Source organism: Oncorhynchus kisutch, linkage group LG18, assembly GCF_002021735.2.
Source record: "Oncorhynchus kisutch isolate 150728-3 linkage group LG18, Okis_V2, whole genome shotgun sequence".
In the NCBI taxonomy this organism is placed as follows: Eukaryota; Metazoa; Chordata; class Actinopteri; order Salmoniformes; family Salmonidae; genus Oncorhynchus; species Oncorhynchus kisutch.
This window is the reverse complement of record NC_034191.2, coordinates 49458115-49477266: the sequence shown is the minus strand read 5'-3', so window position 1 is coordinate 49477266 and position 19152 is coordinate 49458115. Positions and strand designations below refer to the sequence as shown.

Sequence of the window (19152 nt, the reverse complement as noted above, 5' to 3'; positions counted from 1 at the left end):
ATGAGAGTGTCACTGGCTATGTCTTAAATGACTCCCTATTCTCCATATAGTGCTGATTTAAGATCAGTTTCACCTTTTAGATCACAATGAATCAGATTATTCTGGGCGGGGAGAATCTGATCCTGTATCAGCACACCCATATTCTGAGGCACTTTATGAATATGAACCCTCTAAAGTAGTGCACTACATGGGGAATAGCGTGTTACTTGAGATGCAGTCCATGCACGTTTTCCACGTTAATCATCGTCACCTTTAGTGGTTTCACTTTCTCGCACCAGGAAGGTGCCTCGGTTGTTGCCTGGATTCAACAGCAGCCGCTCGGCATCTTTACGGCCCATTTTACCAAAGTACCACCTGAGGAAGAACACAGACTTAGAATGAGTTGAGCCTTTGTAAAAATGAGCCTTTCCCAAATCTGTCCTTGAGAAACCCTAGCCATTCCAGGTATTTACTGCGCTCCAGAACTAGCATATCATTCTATTCTTATGATGACACACATTAACATGAATACCGGCTTATGTTATTATTAACTTTATTTGACTCAATACTCGTAAGGATCATTTCCGTGTTTGGAAAAGTCAAACTTGAAATACACAATGAGAGGAAATACAGAATTATTTGAGTCCGTCAGGGGTCATCGAACAAACAGGATTACATTCTATTTCCTTGCTAAACGATCATAAAGCTCTAGGCTTATATCCAACACGAGATGGTAGATGAAACCCCCTGGGAACACATGGATCAAGTGTCTCAGGCGTAGGAGTGCTGATTTAGAACCCGTTTTAAATTTGAGACCGTTTTCTACAGCAGGAAATTAATCCTGCAGCAACAAGTCATGCGAATTATCATGTGGATTAAATTCATGAGCATTTTTTGGTAGGGGTTGATACATTATGAAAATTAAGTCTGAAATGTCAATGTGGAAACTTCAGAAGTCTTTTTAAACATCAAATACACTACAAATTGAAAATTGCAGGAAAGTTGTCTTGATCTAATTAAGATCCTACATCTGTAGATCGCTATGAATAAGATTACATGGACAGGAGGAACCTGATCAGCACTCCTATTCTGAGACGCTTGATACATATGGCCTCAGGAGAGCAGAAGAAGCTATGAGCTATTCTAGTTTGGGGGCGGCAGGTAGCCTAGTAGTTAGAGCATTGGGTCAGTAACCGAAAGGTTGCTGGATCGAATCGCCGAGCTGACAAGGTAAAAATCTGTCATTCTGCCCCTGAACAAGGCAGTTAACCCACTGTACCCCAGGAGGCTGTCATTGCAAATAACTGTCTAGCCTGGTTAAATAAAATTTAAAAAATGTGAATGGGCTTCCAGTGAGAGGCATGTGACGCATGATCATGATGCTGTGGTTAGGATAGCGCTGTTGTGTCAGTGGAAGGTCCTAATCAGGTTAGGTTAGGTGAGAGGATAAACAAGGGCCTTACTCTTCAGCCTGGATGGAGTCAGCTGGAGCCACATAGTTACTGGGAATGTATCCTTTCTTCCCTGTGTTGATGGAGCGCGCCTCCCACCAGTCCCCTTCTCTGTAGGGGGAAAAACACAGAGCGAAAGAGATAATCATCCAGATCTAGTGTCACTATGTCTGCACACTCCAGCACACACGGTTCCTAGTAACGGAAGTCTGGTTATGTCTTGTACATGCTGTCTTTTATGCATGTGTTCTATAGCTATATTATGGCACGCAGCAATGCATTATATTTGAATTGAGCAAAGTCAACCAAGGCTACATTCTAGAGCAGAGAGTTATTTATGACCTAAGGCACATCTGTGTTAAAGGGGTTTAGTTAAATAAATGAAAGACTCCAGCGATCTGGGTGTAAAAAAACAGGATCAGAGGGTGAAAGCAAAACTCTAATCCATGTTTAAAAAAATATTTAACCTTTATTTAACATGTAGGAAGAAAGTTGTATAGAACAGGTGCAAAGAGGGAGCCTGCATCCCAAATGGCATGCTATTCCCTATATAGTGGCCTACTTTTGGCCAGGGCCCACAAGAACTCACGTGTTATTGATGATCTGGAAGCGGTCCCCTTTTTTGAACGTCAGGTCGTCTGAAGTTCTGGCTTCATAGTCGTACAAGGCCACGAAGAACGTAACCCCACCTGAACACACACACACACACACAGACAGAAAACATTCAGCAAAACGTTAAAAAAGCACAAGTGAAATTCATGGACAGTATATACATTTGTTGACTCATTTTGGTGGAGAACCAATACAGATGGTGAAAAAGTCTGAATATGACGGCATTCTGACAGCTACTAACAGCCTACTAAAGACACAAAGACTTTCTATAAATACCTGGTGACATTTGTGCCAAGATTGGTACTGTCAACATCCAGTGACATTGACAGAAACAAACTCTGCTGCAAAGATAAACGGGACCACGGGGAGGTCAGTCAGAGAACGTAGATCTGTAGCGGCGCGTTCCGTTTCCATAGCGGTGGTACGTGACTGGTATGTGTAGTGTGACACTGTTGTGAGTGGAGGGGAGCAATAGATCCGTGGTCTCCAGCCTGCGCGCTCCCTGTCGATTTTCTCCCCGACGTTAATTCTACTCTATGGCAATGTCCAGTGTATAAAAATATGAACAAACTGCCACGTGTCAGGAAAGCAACATAGACACGCCATTGGCCCTGGATCCGACCTGGGTTGAAATATTATTGGAAATTATTTGAAAATACTTAAGCTGGGCATAATTGAGCTTTCCTGGTGCAATGGAATCAATATAATTGTTGAAAACTGCACATCTGGCACTCTAGTATTTAATCCCAGGTCTGCAATGGATATATTGGGAAGGGTAAAGGGAAATACTGTCATTCATGTCAAGTATTAATTTGTCAGGGGGGTGGATACTAAATTGGTTGCTCTGACGGGAGTGGATTTCATCATCCGGCAAGGTTGTTGTTTGTTTAGCGTCGTAGGGGAAATGCTTACGTCAGCTCGGTGCCAATCTAACAATTACAAAGCATGAATAATAGCATAGCACAGGTCATCTAATCTCACAGCTGTAATGTCAATACAGAACACAATGTAAGCCATTCTGCTTGCTGGACAGAGATTAGATAGGTAGGCAGATTGTGTGGATAACCATCTACGGCTACGTCCCAAACGGCACCCTGCTCCCTATATATTGTTAGTGCACTACTTTTGACCAGGGCCCATAAGGGTGCCATTTCGGACATAGCCTATGACACACCTCACAGGGAGCACATGTTCATCTAAACCAACGCTGAACAACACAAAGCTGCCAACACTAATCCCATTAACTGGTAGAGGAACTCCATAACGTGCCATGGAGCCCCGCCACCACCCCGAAACCAGATAACACAACAGGGAGGGGGGGGATTACAAACCTAATCCCACCTATACAGGAGGGCTCAATCTCGTCTCCCTGCTCACTGGGACCGTAGACCTATAAAAAGATGTCTCTTTCAATCGTTGCTGATTTTGTTGTTGTTGTTGCCAATGGCACCTGTGTACAACGTGACTGAAGGACATCTAGAGGGAGATGACGATAGTCCGTTGGATTTGTATTGGCTGGAACACAATGGCAGGTGGTTTTTTCGAGCGACTCCGGATATTGAGTTGTCAGGTCACCAACTATTCTGTTGGAAAATAAGTATATGGGCCCTTGTGAAGGAACCATAGCAGTCTCATATGGCACACCTTAGAGGGTTTATATAGCATTGTTGTTATGGTAGAAAGCCATACGGGTACGAAAAGAAACCCACACTCGAAAGATACATGCACACAAACGCATCGTACAAATCATCCATTGATGTCAACACGTGATTGCACCGACACTCGGGGGGGGGGGGGGTGCTACCCGCCTTAAGGTCTCAAGTTCGAATTCTGTAAATAGTAGGGCAAGTCTAAAATGTCAATGGGTAATTCGCACGAAAATTCGAGGTAGGCTATGCTTGAAGATCTACATCTAGGATTATGTGGATAGTAGGCGAGTTTCACCTGATACGGCACCGGGGAATGCACCGGGGAGAGCACCGGAGAAGGAGGTGGATGCCCCTCCGAAGGGGGTCATGATGGAGGCTCCTCCGAAGGGGGTGATAGCGTGGGGGTTGAAGCCTGTGGCGGGTCCAGAGGAAGGTGGCTGGTTCTGCTGCAGCTGGGTGGGGTCGGGCCCGTAGGGGCCCACGTGGGGGGCGATGACGTCCGAGGCCGAAGCATTGTCCGGCCGGTACTTCATGGTGGGACCCTTGTCTTCTTTACTCTTGATGCAGCCCATGGTGACGTCTGGAGGGAAACACACACACACTTAGTTAGAGCATAGTTTCAGGACAGTATTCACTGTGTCACCCTCGGCATATACGTGATAGGCTGAGTGTGCAGGGGTGGCCCTTCATCAGTCGAATCAACGATGAAAGCGAAGAGGTAAAAAAATGATTAAGGATTACAACATATGGACTGGTTAGGAGGATGCCTTTAACAATGAGATGACTACCTCTGTAGCCATCCTGCAACCTAGACGACTCTACGTCTATTAAAATGTTTTGTCATAAACCATTTGTTTGTCATTTTATGGCTTAAGCCACAAGCCCATGATGCTCTATTAATCTGGGGACAAAAATCCTAAATCTGATCTAAAAATGATTTGGTTGTAGAGCGTCCTAACGCATGTTACATGGTCATAATCAAACACATGACCGGGATCAAGCACACACATACGACTGTGAGACAGCACTAGTCTAGTGTAGCCAACGCAAGAAAATACATGCAAAGACATTTTATAAAGGGGTTGAGGGCTGTTGTGTTGTATACCTGTAGGATTTAAGGAGACGTTTATTACATATGAATTCCAAATTGACAGCATCTGAAATGCAGTGCTGATGAGGCAAAATGGTGAGAATTCTGAGAAAAGGATTTAAAAGCATGTTTTCCCCCCCAGAATAAAAATGTTCTACTTATTTTGTGGGTCAAACATCACAATAAGTGTTGCAAAACATGGCCACTAGCCATTAAAAACTCCATGTACATTAGGTATTGCCCCAATTCTCCATCCTTCTTCTGAAGTGTGCACTTGCACACTCCCTGTCATGGATTTAAAAGCATAGGAATGGTGTAAGCATTGGCAGGAGGGAGTTTCCACCATTGCTACATCCATGCAATAGCGTGTGCGAGTACATAATTCAAGAGACGGTTGGCGAATCGGCACGTCGCCTTAACCACCAGTAACTCTTACGTGAAACCATATGTCCAAAAAGCTACAACACATCTACACTGGCGTCTTCCCCATCTGCATTGTTGTCATTCTTCCATCCAACAGAATTGGCCAGTGTTATGTCAAGGCATTCCTTTGTGAAGAGAAGGCCTAGTAAATACGGTTGCCATCAGACACGCTCCTATAGCAGGCTCCAGATGTTTTGACTGATCTCGGAAACAGCTGCTCTAGTCAGAGGGTTACAGCCAGGATTCGCTATCGTTTTCTCTACCCTGAGGTGGGTAGCTGTCTTTCAAAATCGGGAGCTTTCTGGCAAACAAGCTATGATTAATTCCTTACTTTGAAGGAGGACTTTTATTTACTCTTGAGAGCTGACTAAATTAGTGTGACTGACTATCTGAGCGACCTGTCAGTTAGCAACATCCCAGGAATATTCCAACTAGGATTTCTGGAAATCCTGTGATTTTTGGGAAAGTTGCCAGAATTTTGCACGCCCACGATTGCGAAACACTGGCCTAGAAGAACACGCAGTTAACCCACTGTTCCTAGGCAGAGTTTGTTCTTAACTGGTTGGTTAAATAAAGGTAAAATAAAATAAATAAAAAGGGAATGGCAGAAGTTCAGAGTTTGTCAGTAGCAGAACTTCCAAGTACACTGAATAAATTGCATGCTATGGTTTGAATTACGTGTCGGTAGTTCTCTATAAAACTGATTTAAGAGTATGGCTGAGAATTGCCAAGGATCTCACTTTACGATATTATCACAATACTTGGTTGCCAATACTAATTATCTGACCAAACTATATTAAGTGAACACAGATTTGTAAAATATATATATATATAATAATAATTAAAAGCCTTGGTCCATATGAATCTAATCACAGATGTTCAGCTCGGAGGCCAAGGAATTCTATCAGCCACGTAACTACAGAACCAGCCCTCCCTTTAAAAAGGAGTCTAACCCACCCTCCCTTTTAACTGCTGGGCTCCTGGTGGGTAGAAATGGTTGGGTTGGTTGACTGTGGTTGGTTTGAACTTTACCATCAGAAAGAAGTGGTCCAGAGACAGGTCACTTAACTTGCCACGCCACAGTTCCAGGCCTTTACATCCCAGTCTCAAGGCTCCAGCCTGCATCAATGCCATTACAACATCTGTATAAAAAAAACTCAAGAGACCATCTGGTGCAACATTCTTCTAAGGGAGACACAGTCAACCATTCGCCAACTTCGCCCCCCTTACGTCACAGTGAGTCAAACACAGTCATATAGTGAATGAGCTCTAGCTCGCTGAGAAAACAGACTGGATTAGTCTGGGTGACACACACGTAAAGCTGGAAAGGCCGTGCGCATTCAGGCTGCACCCGACTGCGTAGACACACATACACACCTGTTCCTCTGGCGCATTTGTATCAACAGACAGCGGAGGAGGGGAACGAGCCGTTTTAAAAAGCCCCTTCCCTAACCCATGGCCCAAGTGAAACTCTTCTCCCATCCTAAGTAAATGGACACAGCAGCAGGTTCACATAGCCTTGAAGATGCCTAGTGCAGTGTTACAAGTGATTGTTCTTCATCTCATGTCATGCTTTCGCCCATACGCTAATCCCCATAGCCCCCCTCCGATACACAAATGCAGATAATCGGAGCAGAATAACATTGCCTGGCAAAGAGAGCGGTAGAGATTTGCTCTGAATGTAGAGATATACATTTTTTTTAAGACCGTATTTATGTGTGCATGCGCGTGTGCCAAAGATACACAGAGAGTGGGCTGGGATTTTGTGCCAAACCCTCTCACATGGGGGACTGTCAGCGCAGGGAAGAATCTGTTGAGAGAGAGAATCCCCTGGCCAACTGAATGAAGGATTATGAGGAGGGAGGCTTTGCGCTGGCTGTGAGGATGATGAGAGAAACATAACAACCTGCTTCCATATATGTACAGACCTGGTGTGGTGGACGTAGGCTGAAAGAGGGTGGGGGAGGGAACTATCTGAAGAACAGATGAGGGCACGAGGGCTTAAATGGTAGGCCCAACTACTTCCCTAGCTTTTTATTGTTCTCCGACTACTTCCACTATAGCACTCGCTTCATTTTCCACAGTTAATTATTCTCCTTGTGCCACCTGTCTGCATCGATCCTTCCTGTGATCCAATAACATTAAGTCCTCAAGAAGGATAACGTCCTCAGGCTACCAGTGATCTGATGGTTTCTGTCCCGGTGGAGCTTAACGACACTCTTGGCTGTGATGGCGTGATCCGTAGTGGCTGGGCAGGCTTTGGCTGACAGCCTTCATCAGCTCACAGCTAACCCGCTATCAGTACAGGCCACAGTTAAAGCAACCCACACACATAATGACATGATGGGTTTAGCCCACATCATGCTTGGTCGTCTTCAACACCAAGCACAATCTCCTCAGAGAGGGGGGAGAAATAAAACAAGGCGAGATGAGATAGGAATGCGCTGCAATGTCATCTACTCTTCATTGATCATAGTGTAGAGACTATGCTGATGATAATGATTATCTCAGTCAAAAACACAAAGAAAAGCCCATTGGGAGTCTATTGCAAATAATTGGGCGTCTATTACCAAGTAATTGCGAATTTCCATGGAGGCCACTAGCTAAATATTATTAGTGCCCTATGTTTTCTGCGATGCGGAAAATGCGGACGGAATCGCAGAATTTGGTTATAAAAATGGATTCAACTTTAAAACGTGGAATATTGCAGAATATTACATGATTTGGCTGAAATATATATAATTTTTTTTAATCAAAGTTGGGCCTAATTATTGTAGTAACAAATTATTTCATAATTGTAAAATTACAGACGAGTAGGCTTAGAGAAACAATTTAGTTTTTGATTGGGGTGTTTTGAGGGGGGGGGGGGGTCGGTCGTGTGTGGGACCCTTACGTCACCTCATAATTTGGCTGTCTCTTTGAGAAACATGTCGAAGCGGCCGTCTGGGAGGGCCAAGTTTTCAAAAAACTAAAAATAATAATTTAAAAAATCTTCCCTGACCCCTAAATTCAGAGAAGCGCAATACCCAAACGGGTATCAGTCAGGCAATAAATTCTGTCAACATACTATTGATTGGACCTGTAAAAATATGTATGATGACCACTTAAAGTCTAAAGCCCATGTGAAGAACAAGGAAAAACACCATGTTAGCCAGAGCATGCCTCTTCAAACGACCATTACTAGTGCAAGCGCATCAGCAGATTCAAGACGAGGATTTATTCAGGACTTTGTGGCTGTGTTGCGCCGAGTCTGACATCCCCTTAGGAAAGCTAAGAAAGCTACGGCCGTTTCTAGTGAAGCATTGCAAATAGGGAGGAGCGGTGCCCGGAAATGAGAGCAGCCTCCGTCAAACGCACCTGCCCAGTGTGTTCGACCAACACATGACTGCCATTTACAGAAGATCCGTGGGAATAAGTTTCCGGTGGTTGTTGACGAGACAACAGATGCAAGGGATTCCAGCGTTCTAAACATCGTCATTGGTGAGTTAACAGCCTATTAATATACCGTTGCAATAGCCTACATTTACATTCTGCAATGCGAATTGAACTCACTGCCTCTCCATCTAGCTAACTATCGCTGTATCTATATTGTGTTACTCAAAGTTTTCCCAAGCTATACTAGCCTCCCTCCACAGCAACGATCTGAACCTGAATGACACCTGGGTAGTGGTCACAGATAATGCCTCCTACTGCCAGAAGGCATACAAGGAGGTTCTGAAAGGAGTGATGCCCAAGTGTCCATGTAACCGGTCTCTGCCATGTCATTTAATCTGGTGGGTGAGACCTGGCAGCACTAAAAATACTTCTCTGAAGTTGCATCACTTGTGACATGGATGAGATCTGTCTTCTTCAAGAACCCTGCCAGAAAGAGAAGATGGGTGAGCTTCCTCATTATGAAGGGGTTTGTGCAGAACAAGGCTCCCTCCTGAAGCAGTGAGCTCCAGATGGAATAGCTAGTTTGGGGCAGTGAAGTACCACGCAGAGCATGTTCATCTGTGCAGAGAGTTTTTGTTGGCAGAAAAGTCATCATCCCAGGCCGTCGCAAACATCCTCGGCCAGCTGGAAACAGAGGAGAAGTTTGCTGCATTGTTGCCTAGATTCTTGCCTTACTTTTTTCCATTTTTAATGAAACACTTATTAGAACTCTGTATTGAAGCACTTGCCTTGATTAAAAAAAATAGTGCAATGTGTTGCATCATTACAACTGTACCGTTATATCTTATTAAATGGTTCACTTTTTATTCATTCACATTATTAGACACTCTTTCTGATGCTTAAATTAGCATAAATTGTAAAACACAGAATTCAGAAAAATGAAACGGAAAAAAATGAATTTGGGAAAACAATTAAACGGAACTCTGAAAAAAGTTACGCGGATTTCATAGGGCCCTATATTATAACGAACGCAAACTAAAATAAACAAATTGCAGACAGGCAATCCAGCGTATAAAGTTATACATATATGTGTAGGAGCTAATGACATTTACAAGCGAATGTGAACGAGAGACATTGTGCGAATGAACAAAGTTTTGACAAATGCCGTATTGGCTCTCCAGCAGCATGTCTACACACTGTGTCTGTGTGGAGTCTGGAGTCACTAGGGCAACGGGCCTGCCTGCTCTGCTCGGAGAAGGGGGGGTGGGGAGGAGACCAAAGAACAGAGAGGAGAAACAACGCAAGGAAATCAAGATAGCAGTGGCAGCTGTAAAACTAACTCAACCAAAAGGCTTTGACTTCTCAAACGCTAGCACAATATGATGCCCCATCACTTTAATAATTCTTACTTAGATGGCAAGTTAACATGAGCCCTAAGTTTAACACAGAATTATGCGTTTTTCATGCAGGACAAAAATATAAAACTCATAAGAAATATCTTGCTATGTTTGTAAACACGGATCTTATTGTAATTTCTGCTCGGCATTGCACTAATTTTGTGCTTCAGTTGCACTTCTAAACTTGGAGAATTCACTAAAAGGGCATTCTATCAGAAGACAGAGCCTGATGTTTAGCTACTTTTCTCCAGTACTTTTCTCGGTGGAGCCAGCCTATTTTTCTCTGGTAAAATGCAAGATTAACTTTAAGCAAAACATTAGGAAATGTAGCTGGCTACATTCTTCCTATGATAGGCCTTAACATTATAAATATGACGGCCATGCATCGTCGCTATTTTTTGACGAATGTGTTGCACTAATGTAATTTATCTGAAGGAAAACTATAGTTGCAAGTCCCTGATCAGTTTATTGACGAAAAGAAAAACACTCTACTTTCAATATAAAACACGACCCCTGTCGATACACAGCTGGAATCACCTGCTCCTGCTTTCTCCCATTGTGCTATTTACAAAACAGACACATGACTGGATCAACTGTTCTGGGGAACTACATAAGCTTCATAATGTAAAATAATGTGACAGGTGCTTAATCTTCTAACATATTGCACAAGTTGACAGCAGGTATTTACTTTTAAAAAAAATAGCTACAAATATTAGAATGTATTGAAAAAATTCGAAGAAATAGTTTCAACAGTATTGACAAAATCATCCCGTAGCTATTTCATAATACCCGGGTATACGATATACAGTTGAAGTCGGATGTTTACATACACCTTAGCCAAACACATTTAAACTCAGTTTTTCACAATTCCTGACATTTAATCCTAGTAACAATTCCCTGTCTTGGGTCAGTTAGGATCACCACTTTATTTGAAGAATGTGAAATGTCAGAATAATATTAGAGAGAATGATTTGTTTCTGCTCTTATTTCTTTCATCACATTCCCAGTGGGTCAGAAGTTTACATACACTGAATTAGTATTTGGTAGCATTGCTTTTAAATTGCTTAACTTGGGTCAAAGTTTTCTGGTAGTCTTCCACAAGCTTCCCACAATAAATTGGGTGAATTTTGACCCACTTTTCGCACCAAAGTATGCTCATCTCTAGGAGACAGAACAAGTCTCCTTCCTGAGTGGTATGACAGCTGCGTGGTCCCATGGTGTTTATACTTGTGTACTATTGTTTGTACAGATGAACGTGGTACCTTCAGGCGTTTGGAAATTGCTCCCAAGGATGAACCAGACTTGTGGTGGTCTACAATTTTTTTTCTGAGGTCTTGGCTGATTTCTTTTGATTTTCCCATGATGTCAAGCAAAGAGGCACTGAGTGTGAAGGTAGGCCTTGAAATACATCCACAGGTACACCTCCAATTGACACAAATTATGTCTATTAGCCTATCAGAAGCTTCTGACCATGACCTCATTTTCTGGAATTTTCAAAGTTATTTAAAGGCACAAGCAACTTAGTGTATGTAAACTTCTAACCAACTGGAATTGTGATACAGTGAATTATAAGTGAAATAATCTGTAAACAACTGTTGGAAAAAATGTATTGCGTCACAAAGTAGATGTCCTAACCAATTTGCCAAAACTATAGTTTGTTAAAAAGAAATTTGTGGAGTGGTTGGAAAAACTAGTTAATGACTCCAACCTAAGTGTGTGTAAACTTCCAACTTTCCAACTGTATAAGGTATACCACCCAAGCCTACCTACATGTTTACATGCCTTTAAGATTATTGGTCTAGAGTTGAACGATCTCGGCCTACACGTCTAGGAAAAAGGTTCCTTTAAGTCTGACCAGACCACTGTGTCCACTCTCTTTCTCCCTCAATGTCTTTAAAGCCCCCCAACTCCAGCACGCAGGTTTGACTGAGATTAGATTGGGTTTGACTGAGATTACATAAATAGTGGAGATGCAACATGGATATTGTTACGGATTTAAATTGTAGTATAACTATTCTTTAAAGGTTATAACATTGTTTGGAGAACGAGACAGTTCTAAGCAAGGTTGAAGGAATCCGCACGCTGAGAAATGGTACCCATATTAGCCATCCCCAGATCCCTATGAACAAAGAGCGAGTCCACAATGTAACCTAAGGGGCATTAGTCATGTAATCAAATGATTTCCCATGAATCCAAAGTCACAAAGGAGTCTTAAGTCTTAGTAACCATCAATTCCAAGGATCTAAAATGCATAGAGGCTCTCATTATTCGTGCATTACAGAGCCAAAAATACTAAACAAAACTGCCAATATGTTTGTTGATTTGGAGCTAAATTTAGTAACATGTTCTAATTACTGACAGCATCCTGTTGCCCTGAGCATATAACCTATAACAGAATAACAGCACACATACATGAAAGGATTTCCAGTGGTGTCATTCTGTGTAGCAAGTAGTCCACCATAAAATATTACTGTAACTGGGCGAGGTAGAGTTGAAAAAGGAAAAGTTCTGTTATTTTACAACCCTCAAACATTTCCTCGGTCTGATCTGAAGGAGAGACAGAATAAATGCAGACCATAGATGTGTTGTCCTATCAGGGAAAAGCTCACAGTGCATTAGCTGATGTTGAAATAGAATAGAAACGTGTCCTTCCAAAACTAGGTCGAAGTTGCCCCATCCTTCCCTCTGTCTAAATCAAAAGCATTGTGTTCTGAGATAGCGAAAGATTCAGGAATAGCTTGCTTAAGAAGACAGCAAATATCACTATGTAGCAAGCTGAGGAAAACACAAACACATTTTGCCGTCAAAAGTGTAGACCTGATTTGCATAGGGTTCTTGTGGCTCAGATTACACTCTAGTACATGTGGAATGCATTGGCTGGTGTAGGGTGAAGTTGCCCCAAGACGGTGATCTTGGGTCCGTTTTTCATTGTCCTCAGGATTGTCCTAAGGATGGGGGAGGGGAAGCTGATCCTAGATCTGTACCTGGGGAAAACTTCACCCTGGAATTGCTTTAGCTGAAAAAGGTACGCCCCTCATGCGTTCCACAGAGAGGAACCTGGTGTTCCACCGCCACCTTAGGCTCCTTGACCCCCTGACTTCCTCACCCCTGGTGTGCTCACTAGTGTTTCATCACCAGTGTTTTGCCCCGGGCTAAAAAAAAATATTGTCGCAAGCCACCCAGATAGCATATGAACACGTCATAAGCCATGGCAAAATGCTTAGAATTCAAGTAAATTAGCTTTAAAATAGCAACATTTTCTCTCGGCCTCATGGAAAAGGATGTGTAGAAAAGAATGAGATTAGCTATAAAACTGCACATTTATCCCTCTGCCTCATGGCAAAATGTATAGGTTCCTCGCAGAACTGCGCGACACCACTGGTTGATTCTCGAGGAGGGGTGAGTGTTGAAGAGGAGGAGTGAAACTTGACTGGTGCAGGGGTGAGACTTGACTTGATGAGATCTGAGGAGAAGGAATGACGAAGTTCCTTATTGTCACGATCGTCATATGAAGCGGACCAAAGCGCAGCGTTGTGTGAATGCATCATTTAATAAATGACAACAAACACGAAGTAAACTATACAAAACCAAATAAACAAATAACGACCGTGAAGCTATCCTAAGAACTGTGCTGACACAAGCAACTAGCATAGACACATACAAAGCAAACTATAGTCAGGGTGTGACAGTACCCCCCCCCCCCCCCCCAAGGTGCGGACTCCGGACACAAAACCTGAACCTATTGGGGAGGGTATGGGTGGGCATCTGTCCGCGCTGGCGGCTCTGGCGCTGGACGTGGCCCCCACTTTACCGTAGTCTTAGTCCATTTTAGTAGCGTCCTTTGAGCAGCGACCCTCGCCGCCGACCTAGGACTGGCAACCCTACTAAAGGACCCCACTGGACTGAGGGGTAGCTCAGGGCTGAGGGGCAGCTCAGGACTGAGGGGCAGCTCCGGACTGAGGGGCAGGAGCACCTGTAGGGATTAGATGGAGAGACAGCCTGGTGCGGGGGGCTGCCACCGGAGGGCTGGTGCGTGGAGGTGGTACTGGATAGACCGGACCGTGTAGGCGCACTGGAGCTCTTGAAAACCGAGCCTGCCCAACCTTACCTGGTTGAATGCTCACGGTCGCCCTGCCAGTGCGGCGAGGTGGAATAGCCCGCACTGGGCTGGGCTGGCGAACCGGGGACACCATGCGTAAGGCTGGTGCCATGTACGCCAGCCCAAGGAGACGAACTGGGGACCAGATGCGTAGAGCCGGCTTCATGGTACCTGGCTCGATGCCCAATCTAGCCAGACCGATGCGAGGAGCTGGTATGTACCGCACCGGGCTATGCACCCGCACTGGGGACACCGTGCGCTCCACAGCATAACACGGTGCCTGCCCGGTCTCTCTCGCCCTCCGGTAAGCACAGGAAGTTGGCGCAGGTCTCCCACCTGGCTTCGCCACACTTCCTGTGTGCCCCCCACCTCAATACATTTTTGGGGCTGACTCTCGGGCTTCCATCCGCGCCGCCGTGCTGCCTCCTCATACCAGCGCCTCTCCGCCTTCGCTGCCTCCAGCTCGCCCTTGGGGCGCCGATATTCTCCTGGCTGTGCCCAGGGTCCTTTACCGTCCAACTCGTCCTCCCATGTCCATTCCTCCTTGCGCTGCTCCTGCTGCCGCTGCCTGTCACCACGCCTCTTGGTCCTTGGTTGGTGGGTGATTCTGTCACGATCGTCGTATGAAGCGGACCAAAGCGCAGCGTGGTGTAAATGCATCATTTAATAAATGACAACAAACACGAAGTAAACTGTACAAAACCAAATAAACAAATAACGACCGTGAAGCTATCCTAAGAACTGTGCTGACTCAAGCAACTAACATAGACACATACAAAGCAAACTATGGTCAGGGTGTGACACTTATATGTATTCCATGCCAGTGATTGGTGCTACAGTTCTCCAGTGAACAGCCCGCTGTCCTGAGTGCACCGTGTTTCTGGCGCAGGCAGGTTTGGGTGCCACAGTGGCACAGAGTTAAATAACCTTTAGAACGGTGTTGTACCCGGACAGATAATATATTTAACAGAGGAAAATGCAAATGCTCATAACAAAACTTTATTGAAAGTATGTTTGGTAGAAAAACTATGAAATAATAACACAGATAAGATTAAAAGGGCTAAAGTGGTCCCTTCTGCATGTTCCCAAAGGTCAGCCCAGATTGGAGGGTCAAGGCTGGAGAGGAGCTATGATAGCTAGGAGCTATTATTTAAAGCTGTACGGATTTAAATCGGTTGGCAGTCTGCACTGTTTGTCAGTCCACTTATATTTGGATGGATACCAATAGATTTGAGTCCCTCCACAAAAGTTTTAATGGTAGAGGATTAAAAAGAGTCGCACTAAATCCACATTAAAACTGGAGAATCAGCTTTCGTCATCAAAAGGGATTTGATGCGTTTACTCTAAATCTCAGATCACAGAATATTCTGTAGAGCTATCAACAACAGCAAAAAAACGCATTACAACAGAATAAGATAACATCTTCGGCAATTCTGCTGAACACGGCAGAACATAATTATAGTATGTTGAGCCCGTTCCAAAGTGAACCTGGGGCTTTCCCATCGGGACCTGATATGTATTCAAATGGGCTTTCTCGTCCTACACAGTTACACAACAACAACTGCATTCAGAATATAAAGTAACAGAACAGCCTACCAGTTGTAGCCTATCCTTCTCCTTGAACTTTTAATTCCATCTTTTTAACTCCATCTTCCTCCACTGATGAGATATCTCCTAACTTGACTGTAGCCTGTTGTCGCTTTGATGACTGGCCAACAACAAGCACTCTCGTGAACAGCAAAGTGCAGCAGCAGAAACTATAACATGTCTCTCTCTACTGCAGCAGTGGCATTCGGATGTGTATGGGGCCATCCGGACAAGTCGGTTAAAATGACATATATCCAAGACCCGTGACAATCATATCAGATGTGACCCAGACCCATGACATTATTCAGAATTCTGGATCCAGACCCGCTCGGGTCCCGGGTTGGGTCTCTGGTATTCGGGTACAGGTGGATCCGTGAAGACCTCTACTGTAGAGTCGTGGCCAAAAGTTTTGAGAATGACACAAATATTAATTTCAACAAAGTTTGCTACTTCAGTGTCTTTAGATATTTTTGTCAGATGCTACTATGGAATACTGAATTATAATTATGAGCATTTCATAAGTGTCAAAGGCTTTTATTGACAATTACATGAAGTTGATGAAAAAGAGTCAATATTTGCAGCGTTGACCCTTCTTTTTCAAGACCTCTGCAATCCACCCTGGCATGCTGTCAATTAACTTCTGGGCCACATTCTGACTGATAGCAGCCCATTCTTGCATAATCAATGCTTGGAGTTTGTCAGAATTTGTGGGGTTTTGTTTGTCCACCCGCCTCTTGAAGATTGACCACAAGTTCTCAATGGGATTAAGGTCTGGGGAGTTTCCTGGCCATTGATGTTTTGTTCCCCGAGCCACTTCGTTATCACTTTCGCCTTATGGGAAGGTGCCCACCATGCTGGAAAAGGCATTGTTCGTCACCAAACTGTTCCTGGATGGTTGGGAGAAGTTGCTCTCGGAGGATGTGTTGGCACGGAGGATGTGTTGGCATATATAGGGTTGCTTCTCAGCCAAGGGCTGAGAAGCAACCCCATATATGAATGGTCTCAGGATGCTTTACTGTTGACATGACACAGGACGGATGGTAGTGCTCACCTTGTCTTCTCCGGACAAGCTTTTTTTCTGGATGCCCCAAACAATCGGAAAGGGGATTCATCAGAGAAAATGACTTTACCCCAGTCCTCAGCAGTCCAATCCCTGTACCTTTTGCAGAATATCAGTCTGTCCCTGATGTTTTTCCTGGAAAGAAGTGGCTTCTTTGCTGCCCTTCTTGACACCAGGCCATCCTCCAAAAGTCTTCGCCTCACTGTGCATGCTGATGCACTCACACCTACCTGCTGCCATTCCTGAGCAAGCTCTGTACTGGTGGTGCCCAGATCCCACAGCTGAATCAACTTTAGAAGATGGTCCTGGCACTTGCTGGACTTTCTTGGGCGTCCTGCAGCCTTCTTCACAACAATTGAACCACTCTCCTTGAAGTTCTTGATGTTCCGATAAATGGTTGATTTAGGTGCAATCTTACTGGCAGCAATATCCTTGTGAAGCCCTTTTTGTGCAAAGCAATGATAACGGCATGTGTTTCCTTGCAGGTAACCATGGTTGACAGAGGAAGAACAATGATTCCAAGCACCACCCTCCTTTTGAAGCTTCCAGTCTGTTATTCGAACTTAATCAGCATGACAAAGTGATCTCCAGACTTGTCCTCGTCAACACTCTCTCGTCAACACACCTGTGTTAATGAGAGAATCACTGACATGAAGTCAGCTGGTCCTTTTGTGGCAGGGCTGAAATGCAGTGGAAATGTTTTTGGGGGATTCAGTTCATTTGCATGGCAAAGAGGGACTTGCACTCTTCATAACATTCTGGAGTATATGCAAATTGCCATCATACAAACTGAGGCAGCAGACTTTGTAAAAAATGTATATTTGTGTCATTCTCAAAACTTTTGGCCACGACTGTAGACTGCAGTGGAATGAAGGTTCTGTGTATATGGTATCCTCCACAACCAGCCCATTCTTTCCTGACAGTGGGAAAGAACTGGACATTCCACACAAGCTTCATGAAAAGGTCCTGGGCTGATAACATGGAGGTGAGCGGAGACAGGTTCATTCACCATTAAACAGCCTGGAGTTCTGGCTCTGGGGTGACATTTCCCATAGGTACATATCTAGGGTCAGTACATACTGTATCTAGAGTGGGGAAAATGTGAAACTGACCATAGATCACCATCTAGGGGCAACTTCACCCTTCTCCGGGAGTTCTGCATCAGACTTCCGCTAGATAAATCGAATCCTAACTTCCACAAAGGTTTTTACAAAAAAAATGTTTTTAACCAAGTCAGTTAAGAACAAATTCTTATTTTCAATGACAGCCTAGGAACAGTGGGTTAACTGCCTGTTCAGGGGCAGAACAACAGATTTGTACCTTGTCGGCTGGGGGGTTTGAACTTGCAATCTTCCGGTTACTAGTCCAACGCTCTAACCACTAGGCTACCCTGCCGCCTCAACAATACATGACTAATTGAAAACTCAGTTAGGATTCTCCCCATCGTGATGAAAATGGCATGATTGCATAGCAAGTAGAGCTGTTTGAGGACTAGACCGATAGTCCCAGATCTGGTCCCAGATCTGTTTGTTCTTGCTAACTCCATTGATGACATTGTTTTACATTACAGTTCCACGGGGAGTTGGCAAGAGAGCAGAAACAGACTGGCACCCAGACTAGAACTCATAGGGACATGAATCCCCCTGTGCTGACTGCTCTGAAATGGAGGGAGTGTTGGGATGGTCAGTGAGAAATGGACAGATCACGCTGGCCCAGACTTCCTTCCGCCGGGCCTTTCTGCTCCAGGCCACCTGCTGTGGCTTTCACTGAGAGGACCGCAGGCAGGCAGAAACACGCGCACGCACAAAAACGCATGCTCAAAGTCTACACACAAGCGCACGTGCACAAACAAATTAGTGTGCGCACTAAGGAAACTCACTGATGAATACACACATTCAGTACAGCCAAGAGGCCATCTCAATGACACCTCTATGTGCTCTTCCTACCAAGGACAGAGAGTGAGAGCGAGGGAGAGAGAGAGAAGGAATAGGAAACAAACAAACAGACAAACTGGTTAGCTGATGGATATCAGTCAACCTTGTTGTTCTGGGTCATGGCTACTGTTACCGAACAAGGTAACTTAGACATAAAGCTGATGCCTGACAATAATGAATGGTGCAGGTGAAATTACATAATGTACATTAAATATCAGTCAGTGACAAATGGGAACATTGATTGACACTAGGGCTGTGGTGGTTATGACATTTTGTCAGCCAGTGATTGTCATGCAAATAAACTGCCGGTCTCGCGGTAATTGACCGTTAATTAACAAACACATTTAGCATCTCCTGGCTTCCACGCATAGCTTACAAGCCACTGATGCAGACCTTTGGAACATCTACATTTTAAAAAGTCTAATAAATCCATTTAATATAGCCGACACATTCGCAATAAGTCCATTATTTATTTTAGACAGGTCTAAAGAAACAT

The 19152-nt window shown here is 44.2% G+C and overlaps 1 protein-coding gene across 1 annotated transcript in view; it reads right to left on the bottom strand.

Annotated features, from left to right (window-relative positions):
• Positions 1-19152, bottom strand: part of LOC109908785 (tyrosine-protein kinase Yes) — a 53861-nt gene that overhangs the window by 24345 nt on the left and 10364 nt on the right. The window contains exons 2-5 of the mRNA XM_020507480.2: positions 3987-4271; positions 2020-2119; positions 1443-1541; positions 251-354 (exon numbers count right to left, since the gene is read on the bottom strand). Of these exons, the coding sequence (XP_020363069.1) occupies positions 251-354; positions 1443-1541; positions 2020-2119; positions 3987-4263 (580 nt within the window). The 5' untranslated portion in view covers positions 4264-4271. The remainder of the gene's footprint in view (positions 1-250; positions 355-1442; positions 1542-2019; positions 2120-3986; positions 4272-19152) is intronic.